Source organism: Silurus meridionalis, chromosome 12 (genome assembly GCF_014805685.1).
Source record: "Silurus meridionalis isolate SWU-2019-XX chromosome 12, ASM1480568v1, whole genome shotgun sequence".
NCBI lineage: Eukaryota > Metazoa > Chordata > Actinopteri > Siluriformes > Siluridae > Silurus > Silurus meridionalis.
Genome location: NC_060895.1, coordinates 15,058,135 through 15,076,530, shown reverse-complemented (window position 1 = coordinate 15,076,530; position 18,396 = coordinate 15,058,135). Strand labels below are relative to the sequence as shown.

Here is an 18,396-nt window from a genome sequence, read left to right as displayed (position 1 = left end):
TGTTGAACGATCACTGCTCAGTGCTCAGGCCCTATCTGCCACAACACCGCCTTTCCAACATCACAGGATCTGCCTGAATTATCCAGATCAACATGCAGTGTGAAGAGACCAGACTGAACAAGAACTCCTTGTTGCGTGCGTTGAAGCGCTATAGCACTGCAGTCAACAACATGGAACAGACCATCCTGCTGCCCAGCCTGCTCAGAGACGTCCCATTTGAACACGATGTGGACTGCGAGGCTGTAGAGAACATCAAGGACCTGTACGAGTACTATCACATGCTGAAGGTGATCAGGAACACAGTGGAGAGCGGTCTGGTGCCTCATGATGATGGGAACACGAAGACTCACACAACTCTGTATAAAAGCCTGGAGCCATTGCTGGAGGCTGACCCAGAGGCATTCTTCTACTTCCATCTTAGAGGTCTGTTTTCAGTCATGGGCACGGTCACGAAAAGATCACAAGACCTTACAGAAAAATACCTGGACATTGTGGGCCTAGGAAATTAGAACAATAAATAGCAAACTGTCCAGACTTATGCATCTTTCTGAAACATTATCAAAGCTGTACCTTATAACATATCTTGTTATACTGTAATAATTGTACTTTATTTAAACATTTATGTGCGAGTGCAATATTGTTTGTTGTTGTCACTTCCTTGTTCTGTTCACAGAAGGAAAATATGACACACTAAGTCTGTAAAACTACACTTACAATAAAATGTTTAAAGCACAAGTCATCCAGTTTCAGCTATCCCATCATCATTTTGAATCATTATGGGTTGATATAAAAGAAAAACCAGTACTAATGATCAATCAGAATAGCACTCAATCTATCGCCAGCATCCTTTTTTTAATCCACTTAAATTTAATCATTAATTGTACTAAATAAATAAATCAACACCCTATTACATGTCATACAGTGTTAACTGTGGAAACAGTGCACCATGAATACAAAATAAAAAAAAGCAATAGCGCTTTATGACAATTATTAGTGCAACAGTCAAGACTTGGATAGTTATCCACAAAAATGAAAAGTCCAATGCTCTTGATAGTGCTATTAGCAGGGCAGGTGAAGTTTTCAAGTTAAATTCCTCTAGCACTCCTGAGTTGTGAGTAAGAAACCTAAATGAAAACAGACTCACCCATCAATGAAAGGAAGATCAATTTAAAGACTTTATTCAGAATTTAATTTGCAAATTAATTTATTGCATACCTGAAGGTCACATTTATTCCAGAACCTGTTATATATATTGAAAACCTAGCAAATATATATATATATAAGCATTTGTCATGTGTTATACCCTCTCCTCTTTCAAAGATTGTTCTCAGAAATCCAGCTTTTTAAACGCAGTTTTCTTATCATTCATCAGTTTTACTTTAACAACGGAATATCCATAGTTTCCCAAAACAATTTCTAAATTAGTAATTCAAGCACTTTATCTAAAAGATCCTCATTAAACATAAAAGAAACTCACAAATATGCTATTGTGCATTTTAAATTGTTTATTCAAATATTAGAAACAAAATATTCACTTATACACTTTAATAACATGGTGAACCGAAGAAAGCTTCCAGAAATGCTGCTCACGTCTGTGGAAAGTAGCTTCGCTCAGCGGATAGGGTGAAACGGCTCTACGATCTCTGAGAACATCTTCTTTTCTGGAGAAACAGTTTTCATAGTCATCAGTGTCACTCGCATGCAATCAACAGTGTGTGTATTGGAATTTCTAATGAAATGGACATTCTAGAAGTTGCATGTATCATTATGTATCATTTTCACAGTCATTACCTATTTCTGGAAACTCTGCTGGGTGCATTCGGATGTACTCTTTCATCTCTCTGTCCAACTTGGCATATTTGTAATTTTCAACCTTTGTTAAATGGTAGCCGATGAACCAGCCAATAGTTATGAACAATGCCTGTCGGTGAACACCTGCAAAAACACACAAAATACACATCAGTGTTTGAGATTGAACAACTACAATGTCTTCATTTAGAAATCATCACAACAGTCCAATTAGAACAGAACATTATTATGGAGTGTTTGGACAAAACTATGTGGACCCCCATCAGTGCCTGCCTTCACCCTCTATTACTACTTTTATATTATATTGAACAGTCTAATGTATTTCTTTAATAGTATTAATATGACAAAACTGGTTGACAGTAGATGGTGTTTCAAATAATTTAATGACAAATTCTGAATACATTACCACTTCTACTACAGTTTAACGGTACAGATCACAATGATCACATTTAACACTAATTTATTCTCTAAAACTGAAATCTTTTATGTAAAATGTTACTACTATTCTATCAAAAATTATTCAAAAACCACAACAAATGCAATGCATTAGGTCAGTATCAACTCCGAATCATGAATCAGTAGTAAAGCAGCACATACCTAATAAACACAATATAGACGGAGAGCCTTCCATGCAGAATGAGAGCCTCCTGAGTTATAGAAAAGCTCTTAGAGCTGCTAGATCAGCATATTTCTCTACCCTCATAGAAAATACCAAGCATAACCCTAGATTTTTATTCAGTACGGTAGCAAAAATTTAAGGAAATAAAAGCACTGCACTAACATGCAAACCATCAACAGGTAGTAATGATTACTTTTGAAAACATCAGGCAAAAAATCCAGACAATAAATATAAATCCTATATATTTTATAAATAACCCTGTAGACAGCAGTGTAACAATTTCCGGAATATATAAGCTGCACCCACTGAATTTGACAAAGATTTTTATTTTGAACATAAATAAGCCGCGTCTACACTGAAACTAATGAACTTTACACAGGCTTTAACGAAAGACACTAAATGCAATATGTTGCACTTCTATTAGGAGCAGAGTGGTATTTTGGGAATAGCCTGACACTGCATTCTTCCGGTATTACTGCGTGTGTTCAAGACTGAGGAATATGTCCTTATTATTTTCTGAAGCTCATTTCTAAGTTTCTTTGACCAACCCATAACGCTGTTGCCAAGAAAAATAAAAAAGCACGAGTTTTGGAAACCTGTCTGTGCTTATATGATTTCTGTTGCAACTGGAGTTAGTGAGCTCTCCCTTCACCCAGACTCAACGCGTTACAACGGCTTGTATCTAAACAGTAGCCTTGCTTAGTTACGCAAGCAAAAAATTGAGGTACGAGCTCGAGACGCGTGACTAAAATTAAGATAAGCAAAGAAGAAAAAGTAAAAATGTTAAAGTTTAGGGATACGAAGTGTATGGGAGTGAAAGTAAAAAACGAGTTTCCCCTCCGCCTCCGTTTATCGCCTCTACCCCCCTCCACACACACACACACACACACACACACACACACACACACACACACAGCGTTTTCGTTAGCTCAAGTCGTCTCATCTCCAAGGAAAACACACTGAATAAAACCTTATTATATCTTTACATACTCTTTCTATTGTGTTTTTATAACAAATAAGATTTGTTATTTAGAAATGTATTTTCCGAATTAATAACATAAAACATAAAAACAGGGTGTCATTTTGAGGGTTGGAACGGATTAATGCCATTTTAAGTATTTTCAATATGGAAAACTGATTTGATATGTGAGCAAATGGGAATACGAGCTCGTCCACGGAACGAATTAAACTCGTAGGTCAAGGTACCACTGTATCTCTCTGGGGAGTTTATCTTTTGTCATCGTCGTGCGTTTAAAAATCAACACCGGTGAAAGTTTTTTCTCCCGAAGCCGTGCAGCTCAGAACACAGGTGAAGTGTGTTTTTTCGTTTCCATTTGGAAATTTCATTGGTCTAATGTTATGTCGCTCAGTTTTTTGGCTTGAAGTTTGTGAAACCGGGAAAAACCCAGAAAAAAATCCACAAATAAGTCCGAAAAATACGGTAATTATAACAGAATCAATTACAAAGTTTTACTCCTATTCAAGAGAATGACTAAATTTGATTTATTTCATCAAAATCATCAACTTGTATTCTCGAACCCTTACCTACAAGTTTCTTCAACAGAAAATTCCAGAAATAAGTGAACTTGTTCTAAAAATAATAAACTCTTCCATCAGCACTGGTTATGTACCTAAATCCTTTACACTGGCAGTTATCATCCCCCTAATTACGAAACCTGACCTTGACCCTTGTCAGCTGTCAAACTAGAGGCCAATATCTAACTTTCCTTTTGGCTCCAAGATTATAGAAAAGGTTGTAGCACTGCAGATTTGCTCACATCTACTTAGGAATAACATTTTTTAAATGTATCAGTCAGGATTTAGGCATCATAGCAGAGACAGTGCTGGTTAAAATGGTAAATATTGGCCTCTGATCAGGGTTGTGTCTCCTTACTTATTTTGCTCGACCTTAGTGCAGGTTGACACCATTGCTCATACTATCCTCAGTTTGTTGATGTAAATGGTGGGTTCTCCACACTCTCTAAAATAAAGTTTTGTGTTCTGCAAGGATCTGTCATAGGCCCATTGCTTTTCTCTCTGTATATGCTTAACATTGTTAAGCTAATCTCTCTCATCTGGCTTTGCTGAAATATACAACATTTCAGCAAAGCCAGATGAGAGAGATCAGCTTAACAATGTTGAGGAATGCATAAAGGACAGTAGACAGTGGATGCTTGATAACTTCCTTTTGCTCAACTCGGATAAGACGCAAGTACTTTTACTAGGACCACATGCAGCTAGAAGTGAACATTACGATTACGTAGCATCTCTGAATTATGTTTTTGTCTCAGTGTGTACAGCAGTTGAACACCTTGGTGTTATTATTGAGCCTAGTCTTTCCGTTCAGGCTCATGTGAATAACATTTCACCTTAGAAATATTGCTAAAATTAGAAAAAATGTCATTACAGGATGCAGAAAAACAAGTTCATGCTTTTGTAACATCTAGATTAGACTACTGTAACGCTGTACTGTCTGGGTGTTTAAGTAAGTGCATAAATAAATGCTGCAGCAAGAGTCCTTACTAGATCTAGAAAATATGACCACATCACCCCTGTTTTAATCAGTCTACACTGGCTCCCAATCAAATCTCGCATTGATTATAAAATACTACTACTGACGTATAAAGGACTGCTAAGTCTGTTATAATCAATGGAGAATGCAGATAATCAATGCAGAAATAGCCTGCACCTTTTGTTGATACCTCAAATAATGAAGACTACAGCAGGGGGTAGGTCTGCTCTTATAAAGCCCCATATTTATAGAACAGAATTCCAATTAGTGTTTGGGACTCAAACACAGTCTTAGTGTTCAAGCCAAGAATGAAAACATTAATTTAGACTTTTAGTCTTTGTTAGCCATTTATTAATACTTTGATTGGTATATTTTTCTTAGGTAAAGGAGCAAATCTGGGGGGATCATAAATATAGAGCGCTCGGTGAACTGGAATATTTGTATGCTGTCATCCCCTCAATGACGGTGGTGCGGTGGGTCGTCTCTTATCCCAGATATCCCTCATGTCTAAGTTACCGTCTGGTTCTCCCTTTTAGTTATGCTGCCATAGCGAGTCTTGCTGGAGTCCTCAACTGCACAGTGTCCTTAACTTTTATACAACAATAAGGATACATAATAATCCATATCCTTCTCTCTCTGTCACCTCTCTCTCTCTCTCTCTCTCTCTCTCTCTTGAGTTAAACATGCCCCTGAGGCACCAGTGACCACTGTTCCTGCCCCTTTTCTCTCCTCAGATCTGCCCACTTCGTCCCAGCCTGCCTCTGAATGGTGTTCTCTTCGATTGGAGGCCACTCTGTGCAGCTGGGGATGTTTCTCATCAACGGCCTGGAGATCCATGAAATTCCAGAGTAAGAACAGTAGCTTTGAAGATTTGGATTTGGACTGTAGTAAATGTCAACAGTCTGTTACACTGACTCAGTACTACAGTTTGCATCTGATCATCACTGCACACCTCAACATTGTTTAAAACTTATGCCATCAGTTTTTCCTTGCCACAGTCGCCACCGGTTTGCTCATTAGGAACAAACTTACACGTATAAAGAACATTCTTATTCATTCGTTATCACCGCATTATCTGTGTAAAGCAGCTTTGAGCCAATGTTCATTGTTAAAAGGGCTATACAAATAAAAATGAATTGAATTGACCAAAACACTTGTGCAAAAACAGAATTAAGATAATTCTTAAGAATAATGAGGAAAAACCACCTTGAACCATCACAGACTAAACAAATTAACCAACTTTGCACAGATTAGTTTATGTTTGTTGTTTCTAAGATTCAAAAATGTAACTTTCTCCAGGGTAGATGGGACAAAATATTAATTGCAAGGTGCTGAGAATGAAAAAAGCAGTACAATGTCCACCCATTAAAACATTGTCCATTCTGGGATTCTTTTCTGCTCACCACAGTTCTACAAAGTGGTTAACAGCAATACTGTAGTCTTTTTGTCAGATCCAGTCATTTTTTGTTGACCTCTCTCATAAACAATGTGTTTCCATCTGCAGACCTGTATGGTACTTTGTACGTTTGTGCATTATAATGTGTTTGCACTCAAGATCACTGCTTGATTTTATTTTGTTTGTAGATTAGCTTTTGCACATCTAAATGTCATACATTCTGAAGTCCACCAAATCAGCTTAACAAAGACAGAGAGGAAACAAAGACATAAAGCAGTATTTTATATGAATCTTTTATGTTAATTGACAAAAGTAAGAGAAATTACGGGACGAAGTCCCTCAATGTTGTGTGGTTCTTGTGATATCACACTGAGATGAAGTGGGTTGTATACTTTTGCACTAAACTGTATACTGTAACAGACGCACACATAGAAGACCTCTCTGAGCTCAGAATATCTAGCACATCTAAAATACATTATAGTAAATGTGTTTATTTATTAGCATGATTTATCAGCTCAGCTAGCATTAGCTTGCTAGCCTGTACTCTGTGACACACTCACCGGCTCTGATCGCAGGCCTTCGGTTAAGTGAGTTATGAAGCATCGCTGTGACCCAGCCGGTCAGCCCGAGCCATGCCGAGTTTCTGTTTATGATTCCCGGGGGAGGGAGGACTTTTGCCTCATCTGGGAGAAGCCCCATTTTCGAGGATTAATACACGAATCCCACAAAGTGGTGAACAGTGTTAGCCCTTTAGCACATCACCTCTCAAAGCACACCAAGGGCAATGTTTGGGAGGCGTTGCAACATATGTAGTCCGTCCGGAAACTCTGTGTTCTGCCAAAGATTCCGGCTTGCTGTAAAAAAAAAAAAAAAAAAAAAAAAAAGGCTTATATATTTTCTAGATTTCTCTTCTCTTTCTCATAGAAACTTCTCGATAGGTGAAAAAAAAAAAAAAAAAAAATATATATATATATATATATATATATATATATATATATATATATATATATATATATATATATATATATAGGATTTTATACATCTGGACTATAAGTAAATCACATTACTTTAAAAATTAAAAATAAAAACAGTGATGGATGGGTTCTAACACCATTATTTTATTAAATATGAAAGAACCTAGGTATTCGAAGATATTGGTGACAGATAAGGTAATAGCTGGAAAACAAAAAAGATAACCTTACACAGGCTGCAAAAAAGGGTTTATAATGTAATAAAGTTATTCCTATTTGACACCATAACCATTTTTAAATGTGTCTTTTTAAATGAATTGACCACAATTGCAATATAATTATTTTTTTCTCTCTCCCCATTATTATCTCTTCCTCTCTCCCCATGTTTAACTAAAAGAACACAGATCACCACATTATAATGTCACTTTCTGTCATGGGCCTTACTGCATTCTATGCTTAACTATCTACTTAACATACTATCTACACTCTACTGTATAATGCGTAATTATGGTTTATTAGTCTTTGTCTTGAAATATTATCCCCATGTGCCATATCTTTAACCAACGAGACGATCACTGCATTATTATATGTCATGTTCGGTCTTGGTCTAATGAATACTATCTTCAGTGGTCAGTCATTAAGTTGTGCTAGTTGTAAACATGTATTAGTCAATGTCTTGTTTCAGTCCAGCACTGAAGCAGTACCTGTATGTTAGCTGTGCACTGTTCGTTTACTCTGAACCTAAACCTCTGATTCTGACACCTGCAGCTTACTATAACAATACACAACTACAAAGCACATGTAGAGGATTATGTAAAGCTTGATCAGGAAACTTATAAGAATGGGGTAACTGTGTGCTGCTTGTGAGAAGCAGTGGTGGGTGGTCAGGGCCAGCAAAGCCTCCTCTGCTGGCCTAAACACTGACCTACATTTACAACCTAAATTCTAATATTTGTTAAATGAAATTGTATTAATTTATTGCCAACAGTTTATTCTCTTCATTTCGTAGCATCTCTCTTGGCTGCACTGCTTCCAGTATGTGTATGATTGATTTTTTTGTCAAATCAGATTTCAGCCTCTATGTGCTGCCATGTCAATCTAATCTGCCCAGGGCCTTCAGAATCAGTAGTGCTGGCTTTTTTACCATCGTTTTTTATTAGAATTGGATCTGTTTCTTTAACCAATCAGATTTCATATTCTTCTCACAGGGCAGCTAGCTGGCCCATAGTAGCGTCGGCATTTTTCCGTCTTCTGACTGGTTGGTCAGAGGGAAACTGTTACAGCCAAGTTCAACTGGCAAAACACGTGTGTAGCACAGTGCACACATTAATACATCTGAGTTAGACTTTTTTATGCCTACGGAGGAAGAGAAATTGATTTGGTCTCGGACATACTTAAAAATACACATTTTCCAGAAAAGCTAGACATCCTGAGAAGAGATCGCCAACCCCGAAGCGTGTCTCAGCCCTGGAAAGGGTTTGAGCTCCACTTCCAGACCAGTGAATACGAGCGTTACCAGAACGTTATAAAATACAGAAATAATCAAAGGTTTTCTAGAAAGCTTCCAGTGTGCACACATTCCAAAAAATCTTCATATATGTGATTTTCAGCTAAAGAAAGTCAGCTAGCTAGAAAGTTAGCTAAAGAAAAGCTTTCAAAAAGAACCGCACTACATCTCCCATAGTTCCCAGCTCTCTCTTTCCCGTTTTTTTTTTTCGTATTCGGGTTTGCACCGGAGAGGCAATGATGTCATTGTAAAAAACGAAGGAAACTCTGCAATCAGAAGGAGCGGACATCGAGGTTGAGGGAAGGACCCACATTTGAGATCCCGTCTTTTGCGCGAGCCTTGAGGACCGACTGGATGCGTGTGGAGTAAAACAGCGGCTGGGGTGAAGCCCCTGTTTTCGGTAAGTGGACATCTCGGGCTTTTTGTGCGAGCCGACTCATCACCTAGCTCATCTGATTTGATGATGCTAGCAGGCTAGCTGAATAGCGGATTGCATGCAGTTCCCCCCCTGCATGATGGAAAGAGATCATTCTGCTTAGTAGGGAAAGATCACACACAGATTTACTTTAGGAACAACAGATCTGCATGTGCAGTTTCAGTAAAATCACTGTATGGTGAAGATCATCAGGCTTGTTTATCTTGGATCAGGCTTGAGATCAGAAGTGCGTCTACTGTTGCTACATTGATGCAAGAAGATTCAAAATCCACTGTGTTTAGATGCAAATGTATTTCATGAATTCACATGCACACAGCTTTCAAACTATCCCATACATTCTTTTTACAGGGTTAATTTTTATGTCTACTGCACTTCTGCACAGGTGTGTGTGTGTCTGTGTGTGTGTGTGTGTGTGTGTGTGTGTGTCTATATTGGCTTGGCAAACCATGCTAGGCCCCTTCTTCTTTATATTCCTTGTTTTATTATTGCAGTCCTTTCAGCATCCTTCTACATGCCTTGGTAACCACCATTTACACACATGCACAGGATCCTCGGCTCATAGCAACATGGCACACTGAAGGGGAAAAAGAAAATGGGGCGCTCAGTCTGATTAAAAAAAAAAGAATGTTTCTCTGAAAATGAAATAATGCTCATTAACTGAAAGCCCTACAGGGGTTCCTGCCATTTGTTATACATGGCTTAGGAAATCAGTCAGCAGTCAAAGTTCAAATAAGTTTCATTTGTAGAGTAGTTTATACTCTCTATATGTCATTTATTTATATATAGTTTCATTTGCTTTTAACAGTATTCAGTATTGCATAGCAGGTTTACAAAAAAAATCCAAATGTTTATATGTTCATTCATTCGTCATTAGTATCCACTTTCTACCAGGCAGATATGTTGTGGATCATACACAAGGTGTGACCCTGAAGCAGATGGCAGACCATCTCAGGGCAAGTTTATATTTAAAAGCCCTAATGAGAAACCCAGAGGTGACCATGGCAAAGAAATCACTGAGATGACACGGTAAAGAACCCTTGAGCTGATCTAAACTTAAAAGGAAATGGATCATCTTTTTGGTGAAAGTAAATCATTACATCATACATGTGTGGAAATGAAGATGTTAAGGTTTTCGTTGGGAGTGACGAGGATGGACAGGATTAGAAATGAGTTTATTAGAGGGACAGCGCATGTAGGATGTTTTGGTGACAAGGTGAGGGAGGCAAGATTGAGATGGTTTGGACATGTGCAGAGGAGGGATATGAGTTATATTCGTAGGAGAATGCTAAGGATGGAGCCAACAGGTAGGAGGAAAAGAGGAAGACCAAGGAGGAGGTTCATGGATGTGGTGAGGGAAGACATGCAGGTAGTTGGTGTGAAAGAGGCAGATGTAGAGGACAGGGTGGTATGGAGACGGATGATCCGCTGTGGCGACCCCTAATGGGAGCAGCCGAAAGAAGAAGAAGATACGTGTGAAAAAAAAGTATAAAAATACAGACCTATTGTGAGGAAAGGATGTTCAGTACAATCCCTGCATGACCATACACAAGATTTTTATTTTTGCAGCTTTTATTTTAATAGCAGGTAGAAATCTACAGTATCCAAGTAGGTTTATTTACTGAAGAAAGGGTGTGTCTTGGACATAAAGTGTTTTTGGGAAGTGCAACATTTAGGGTGATTGCATTAAATATTTACGTCAGTGAGAAGTCCTAGATGGACACAGCTCACATGATGCTTTCCCTGCACAATTTTGTTAAAGCTGTGATTTTATTTCGGGATATTACATAATACATTGAGCTAAATAACTCTAATGCACATTTGATACTCTGCATTTTTCAGATAATTGTGACCATGGAGGATTACGATTACCTCTTCAAAATAGTGCTGATAGGAAATGCAGGAGTGGGAAAAACCTGCCTCGTCCGCCGTTTCACTCAGGTCTGTCCTCTTTCGTTTGCATGTGTTTCGCTAAATCAACAGGACACTTAAAAATGCTAATTTGTAAATGGGTGAATCCAGTTAACATCATCAAGCATTTTAGTCATATTGATTGATTGTTTTTTCTGGTTGGTCATGTTAATATTTTAGCCAGATGATGGCTTTTTTTTTATATTTTAACTCCTAGCTCAAGAAGAAAATGTTTTGTCAACATGGACCAGAACGTCGCTTTAGAGCACTTGGCAATTCTAACCTTATAAAAAAAAAAAATAATAAAAAAATAGGGGATGGTATCAAACATATCAAGTGTAATATATATATATATATATATATATATATATATATATATATATATATATATATATATATATATATATATATATAGGAGTATTTTTTTTAACCCATCTTTATGGTTTTAGGGTCTATTCCCACCTGGTCAAGGTGCCACAATCGGGGTTGATTTTATGATCAAAACTGTGGAAATTAAAGGGGTGAAAGTGAAGGTATGTTTTTTTTATGCACTGATACCCAGCTAAAGCAATTGCATTCATTTATATTTTTAGTGACATAATGTCAAACTTGACTATATGCATTAAATCATTATATACAGACCTTTATTTTTGTTTTTATTTGAAACACCATTTAGAGTTAAATCGCATTAGATCTAGATTAATTACTTTCAGATTGTTTAGCAACCCCCCCTTCAATAAATACACATTCACATATTTGCACACAGATTATGATATATTGCATATGATATACTGTTTTTGCATATGATGTACTGTTGTTTCAGTAGCAATTAATTAAAGCATATTATAATATTTCTATGATAATACATTTATTTTAATCTGTAAGAGATGTGTTATTAACTGGTTTGTGTGTATGTGGTATGTGGTATTAACTGGTTTTAGGTCTGATTCAGTCTCGATTAAGATGATATGTGGTGGCACTGATTGATTTTTCTGATTTGTTCAGCTCCAGATCTGGGACACAGCAGGACAGGAGAGATTTCGCTCCATCACACAGAGTTACTACCGTAGTGCCAATGCACTTATCCTCACCTACGACATTACCTGTGAGGACTCGTTCCGCTGCCTTCCGGAGTGGCTGCGGGAGATAGAGCAGTACGCCAACAATCAAGTAGTGACCATCTTAGTAGGTGAGCATTCAAACTATTTAATTGATCACAACTTAATGATTCTTGTCTTTTTTTCCCCAGTGTGAATAAAAAAAAAAAAATTGGTTGAGCTTAGGTTGGCAAAGACAACTATACTGATGTTGCTGATCGTCAGCTGATCGTTAACACTCCCAATAATATGGTCCCACCCCAACACTTGATCGACAGTGCAAATGCAAAAGAAATTGCAATTCCATTTGAGTTTTGAAAGGCTACATAAGCGACACAGAGAAAGTGAAAAAGCAGATGTGGTCATTAATATTTGTATTTAAAAAATGACATGGCCATAACTCGTAAGACACTGGAAATACAGTTGCAAATGGACTTTGCCAAATTTCACATGAAAAGCAGTCATTGTGCATTCGTGAAAGCGAAAACTCAAACGGTAAAGCAGGATTTGCAATAGAGTGTGGATTATGTCACAATTTATGCGTCCACCTATGGAAAACGCAATTTCCTTTGGAAATCGCCTGGAAAATCCTTCCATACAGTGCATCCGAAAAGTATTCACAGCGCTTTACTTTTTCCACACTTTACGTTATAGCCTTATATATATATATATATATATATATATATATATATATATATATATATATATATATATATATATATATATATATATATATATATATATATATATATATATATATATATATATATATATATATATATATATATATATTTTTTTTTTTCTTTTTTTTTTTTTTCGACCATAAAATTCATAGCCTTTGTCATGTCACTCAAAATTTAACTTGATTGCATTCTTTTTCCACTGATCATCCTTGAAATGTTTCTACAACTTGATTGGAGTCCACCTGTGTTGATTCAGTTGATTGGAAATGTCTTGGAAATGCACATACCTGCCTATATGAGGTCCCACAGTTACTAGTGCATGTCAGAGCAAAAACCAAGCCATAAAGTCCAAGAAATTGGAGGAATCCTCAGAGACAGGATTGCATTTTTGCAGCATTGAAGGTCCCAATGAGCACAGTGGCCTACATCATCTGTAAATGGAAGTTTGGAACGGCAGGACTCTTCTTAGACTCTTCTCCAGACGCAGCTCATCATTTGGCCAATATCTCCTACAGTGAAGCATGGTGGTGGCAGCATCATGCTGTGGGGATGTTTTTCAGCAGCAGGAACTGGAAGACTAGTCAGGATCGAGGGAAAGATGAATGCAGCAAAGCAAAGACATCCTTGAAGAAAAACTGCTCCAGAGCGCTCTTGATCTCAGACGTTTCTAACAGGACAATGACCCTAAGCACACAGCCAAGATAACAAAGGAGTGGCTATGGAACGACTCTGTAAATGTCCTTGAGTTCCCCAGCCAGAGCCGAGACTTGAACCCGATTGAACTTCTCTGAAGAGATCTGAAAATGACTGTGCACCGACGCTCCTCATCCAACCTGATGGAGCTTGACAGGTTCTGCAAAGAAGAATGGGAGAAACTGCCCAAAAATTTTTGTGGCAAGCTTGTAGCATGATTTAAAAAGACTTGAGGCTGTAATTGGTGCCAAAAGTGCTTCAACAAATTATTGGGGTATTGTTAGTAGAATTTCGAGGAAAATTATGAATTTAATAAATTTTTGGATTTAAGGCTGTAACATAACAAAATGTGGAAAAGGTGAAGCACTGTGAATACTTTCCAAATGCACTGTATTCCCTTCTTTTAAAATGTTTATAAATTCATTCAATCAGTCTTTCACCCCAAATGGCTAGCTAACTTGCTAAATGCTAGTAAACTAGCTCAAGAGGCACATCTTAGCTTCTGACCTTAACCTTGCCATGTGTAAATAGCTTACATGGTGATTTATTTAACAACATGTACCAAAATAACAGAATTTAACTGTGTAACTGAACAGGAAATAAGATCGACCTGGCTGAAAAGCGGGAGGTGCACAGACAGAGAGCGGAGGAGTTTGCTGAGGCCCACAGCATGCTCTACCTGGAGACGTCCGCCAAAGAATCTGACAACGTGGAAAAACTCTTCCTGGATTTGGCCTGCGTACTCATCCGTGAAGCCAAGCAAAACACGCTGGACAACAATGAGTCTGCGCCTATGCCTGGAGAAGGCAAGAACATCAATTACCTAAGCTGCTGCAATATTAACTAGGGATCTTGGCTGCTAATCTGGGCAATGGGTACTTTCCTACCCAGTGGAGTGCAAAAATTGTGATTTGATGTCCCCTGCGTGCGTAGCTTCCTCTTTGCCACTCTACTGAGGTCTTGGATGCTTTTTATTGCATATGTGAACCTGTTTTTTTTTTTTTTGTTTTTTTTTTTTAAAGCTACTGACTTTACCACTAGAAAGTCAAGAGGAAACGACTCTTTGCTGCCACCGCTGAGAAGAACCCAAGCTCCAGGTTACCAGTCCGCTGGTATAGTTAAAAGCCAGACAATGACTTTTATACAATTCAGTAAAACACTAAAGATGCGTAGGCCAATTTACCTACTATATAAATGATATGAGCAAAGAACTCACATCTCCACCAGCAGGAGTCTTGCTGTTTAAATTGTAGAAAATGTGAACCTAACACATCAAATACGCAAAAAGTGCATTGTACTGCATCATTATTTCCCTGATGCAAGTTAAAAATGCACTTCTATAATGTTGCTGATAAGAATTTAAATGTAGGATTTTAAGTCTAATGTGTGGCTGGAAATTTTAGAAAATCTTAGACAGAGTCTTAAACAATAGAATGAGAGAAGATATGTATATTACCAGTATAATATAAAATTTTTTCCTAAAGGTAATTCCCTAATTATTGCTTAAAGACATTATTTTCTTTTAGGCTGTTTTCAGATTGTTTTTGAGTAAATTCTGTAAAGAGATTTACACTAATTTAAATGCATACCAGTAGATTTTTTGCAGGCATCAGGTAAATTGTATAGGCGCCTTTTGTTGAACTCAGCAAATTTCAGGTTGATTGTAATTCAATGCATATTACAAAGCACTTTGGTGCTTTTCCAATGCACTTAAATTCTTGAACTGTAAACAAATTGAATGAGGCCATACATCCCATTAATGGAAATCTTTTACATACAAACCTTTCCCCTGAAATACATTGTGGTTCATATATAATTAGTTATAGATTTATTTTAGGTGTATACTTTAGTACTTTGGGTATGAAATGAAACAATGACAATGTACACACTGTCGGCTTTGTGAAACATTATTAACATACTTTTATTCCGTCCCATTGTCTGTACAAGGGGGTCAAAATTAACAGAACATTTTCCAGTCTGCTCAGCTGGTATATGGTAACCTGTGAGCTGTTGTATTGTTAGCATATGGACAATAATTATTTTTCTGGTTTCTCAAAAAAAGATTTAGCTGTGGTCATTAATCTCAGAAAAGACAAAATAAAAAAAAGAAAATTGATGTAAATTAAATCATCACGAGGCAAAAAAAAAGAGCAATGACCAAAAAAAAAAAAAAATTAAACTGTTGTGCATATGGTTGAAAAGCATGTTGGATGGGATGGATTAAAAATGGTGGGCATGGTGAAATGTGGTGGTGGTAGTGTCCTGGTGGCTAGTTATAAAACTCTCCTGTTTATCTGTATTTAAGACGTAACTGCAATGACAGTATTAACATACTCAGGGCCAAACATATAGCAAAATGCTATTGAACCTTGCCACTGCTTGCAGCAACGCAATGACACCAGATGTACTGTAAATGCATATATAAACCTTTTCATGGCTCAAAATTGAAATGTCAGTCAATGACTCCGCTTCCCCTAATAATATATTTAATTTATGCAAAAAAATCCCATTCAGAAGCAGGAAGAGAAATTAGCTGTTAAACTTAAGTGTTACAAAGGAATGTCCCAGCAGATGTTGTTTGTATTTGATGCTTTGTCACTTTTCTTCTTTGTGACTTCAGGCAGTCATTAGCTGCAGGATTTCCTAAAGCCAAGTGTGTTTATGATCATGTTAATTTGTCCAAATTTATTATGGCGTATCAAATGGCCTATAAATATAGTGATGTATACACCTTATGCTACAGGCCATGAATACACATTCTTAATACAGTAAAGTCTTTAATGTAGTGTAATGTCCAAGAAACAATCTAGTCTAGTCTAATCTAAAATAATTTGCATAGAACAGGCAGTCCTCATCAACATCACCTGTTTTTGTCTGTGTTGCAGACTTTTCACAAAGCAAAAGATATAATGAGTATCAATTATATTGTTAGGCTGCATTAAATGCACAAACACAAGAAGTCCATATTAATAGTTGTTACAACAGAATCAAAAGCATTAGTGCAATTCTATTGACTAACTTTTGATTTATCCTGTGGCTGCATTACTTTTTAGGATTTGATTTTAGAAAATTATACAGCATTTTTTGACTAATCAGCAGACCTGTGGTATAAATTACAATATTGTTTTCAAACCTGATTTTAAGGTCATAGTAACTGTTTCATCACAAATCCAATGTGCTGGACTGAAAGGACATTATTAAACAGACACTTTTGGCTGGTGTATGTAACAGGAGAAAAAAACCTAGTAAAATATGAATACAAGCTTCTCACTACAATATGTTTATTAATAACACATTAGCATTTTGTCTTGTGAAACCTCCTTGGTATGTCCTTGTACTCACGTTGACATACAGCAATTATACACACATATACATTACTATATAATCAAATGGGAAACTTCGTTTATTTAGTGAAGCTTTGGTGCTGTAACTTACTGTTTTGAAGCTTTTGACATGGGAGTGGGTGTTACATTCAGTTATTTTCAGCACTTGTATTAAAATGTCTGCACAATCAATCTTGGTATTTGACCACATGATACTGCAGGATTATGTCCACGCTAATACGTGATGTTATAAAGTATGACTTGTTCCCTGTGTTTTTTAAGGTGTGTTTGTGCATCTCGATTTGGGTTTGAAACAGTTTAAAGTGTACCTTATTGTTGTCTTGATTGTTGATTGTTATTCTTTGGGCACCTTTATTGTAACTGTGAATCTCTGACAAAATTTCAGTGTTTTACTCAGCTGCTAAAACATTAATTTCACCACAATTATTTTGATTCATTTTTCGTAGTAAAATGCTTAGGTTTTTAGAAAGCCTGGTTTCTTTTGCCCTGTACTGATGATTTATCAATTCAGTTTATTCTATCTCATTTCTTCACACAATCTCCCAAATTCAGAGATGACATAGGATCGACTTAAATCATCTTTTATGTGTAATTGAAGTTCATGGTTATTTCCATGTCTGCATCCTAGCTCTAGTTTTGAATTAGACCTAGTTTGAGCTTATATTCATTCTGTTTTATCTGTTTACCTCTTCTTGTTATATTTTCTATTGACACTTTTCAAATGCTAACCTTTTCTAATTCTGTATATACACTATTTTTTAAGTTTTATGTCTTGCTATGTACAATAATGCTTTTTGTCCAGCTTTATTTTACAAGAATGTGCCATGTTTTGTGTTGTACCTCGGTGGGATAAGTTTTGTTATGTTTTTAAGCACTAAGCTCCATTATTCGTATTATTAGTATTTTACAGTTTTCTAATTAGCATTTTTTATGGAATATTTTATCACTTAAAATGTACTGTATGTCAGAAATTGTCCTTTACATTTTAAGAACCTGATAGCATTCTTTGAGAGGATTATTTGTTTCACCACAGTGTTTAGCCGTTCATGTTTATTTAAAAAGTAATAATGATAGAAAACCTGGTGTCATATATTGATTAGGGAAAAATCTAAATTTTAAGTTTCATTTGTTTTATTTCAGAATTTACTTTGTACAGTTTTGGTAACTTTTGCTTGTTGTTGTTACTTTTCACACTGCAGGTAAATATAAAAACCAACCCCCCCGAATTAAATATAAACTTGACACTACAATTGTTTACATTGAAATTTTGTCTATATTGCTACCCGTTTATTTTTACAGGATAACAATTTCAATCTATATTACATCAGCTCACTGAATACTGTATGGGTAATAAGAGGCCTAATGCTGACTTCAACTCCCATCAGCTACTGCGTCCAATTCTGTAGTACGTCTTTACGACA

The 18,396-nt window shown here is 36.6% G+C and overlaps 3 protein-coding genes across 3 annotated transcripts; 2 read left to right on the top strand and 1 right to left on the bottom strand.

The window, feature by feature from the left end:
- Positions 1-739, top strand: LOC124394833 (thyroid hormone responsive). Its single transcript, XM_046863312.1, has one exon. The coding sequence runs from the start codon at positions 93-95 to the stop codon at positions 507-509; it is 417 nt and encodes a 138-aa protein (XP_046719268.1). The 5' UTR covers positions 1-92; the 3' UTR covers positions 510-739.
- Positions 740-1,490: 751 nt separating this feature from the next.
- Positions 1,491-7,151, bottom strand: ndufc2 (NADH:ubiquinone oxidoreductase subunit C2). Its single transcript, XM_046862204.1, has 3 exons — positions 6,897-7,151; positions 1,792-1,935; positions 1,491-1,661 (listed from the first exon to the last, which is right to left on the bottom strand). Exons 1-3 carry the CDS (start codon positions 7,033-7,035, stop codon positions 1,612-1,614), a joined length of 333 nt encoding a protein of 110 aa, XP_046718160.1. The 5' UTR covers positions 7,036-7,151; the 3' UTR covers positions 1,491-1,611.
- A 1,894-nt stretch (positions 7,152-9,045) lies between these two features.
- rab30 (RAB30, member RAS oncogene family) lies at positions 9,046-18,222 on the top strand. Its single transcript, XM_046862552.1, has 5 exons — positions 9,046-9,214; positions 11,090-11,188; positions 11,608-11,691; positions 12,164-12,347; positions 14,228-18,222. Exons 2-5 carry the CDS (start codon positions 11,102-11,104, stop codon positions 14,476-14,478), a joined length of 606 nt encoding a protein of 201 aa, XP_046718508.1. The 5' UTR covers positions 9,046-9,214; positions 11,090-11,101; the 3' UTR covers positions 14,479-18,222.
- The last annotated feature ends 174 nt before the right edge of the window (positions 18,223-18,396 follow it).

Excerpts from the sequence above, each read along its gene's own strand:
- LOC124394833 (XM_046863312.1), top strand. The coding sequence starts at position 93 with ATGCAGTGTGAAGAGACCAGACTGAACAAGAACTCCTTGTTGCGTGCG.
- ndufc2 (XM_046862204.1), bottom strand. The coding sequence starts at position 7,035 with ATGGGGCTTCTCCCAGATGAGGCAAAAGTCCTCCCTCCCCCGGGAATC. Across the intron at positions 1,936-6,896 it reads AAGGCCTGCGATCAGAGCCG|GTGTTCACCGACAGGCATTG; the intron begins GTGAGTGTGTCA and ends GTGTTTTTGCAG. Across the intron at positions 1,662-1,791 it reads AGCAGAGTTTCCAGAAATAG|AAAAGAAGATGTTCTCAGAG; the intron begins GTAATGACTGTG and ends CTGTTTCTCCAG.
- rab30 (XM_046862552.1), top strand. The coding sequence starts at position 11,102 with ATGGAGGATTACGATTACCTCTTCAAAATAGTGCTGATAGGAAATGCA. Across the intron at positions 11,189-11,607 it reads TCGTCCGCCGTTTCACTCAG|GGTCTATTCCCACCTGGTCA; the intron begins GTCTGTCCTCTT and ends TTATGGTTTTAG. Across the intron at positions 11,692-12,163 it reads TTAAAGGGGTGAAAGTGAAG|CTCCAGATCTGGGACACAGC; the intron begins GTATGTTTTTTT and ends TGATTTGTTCAG.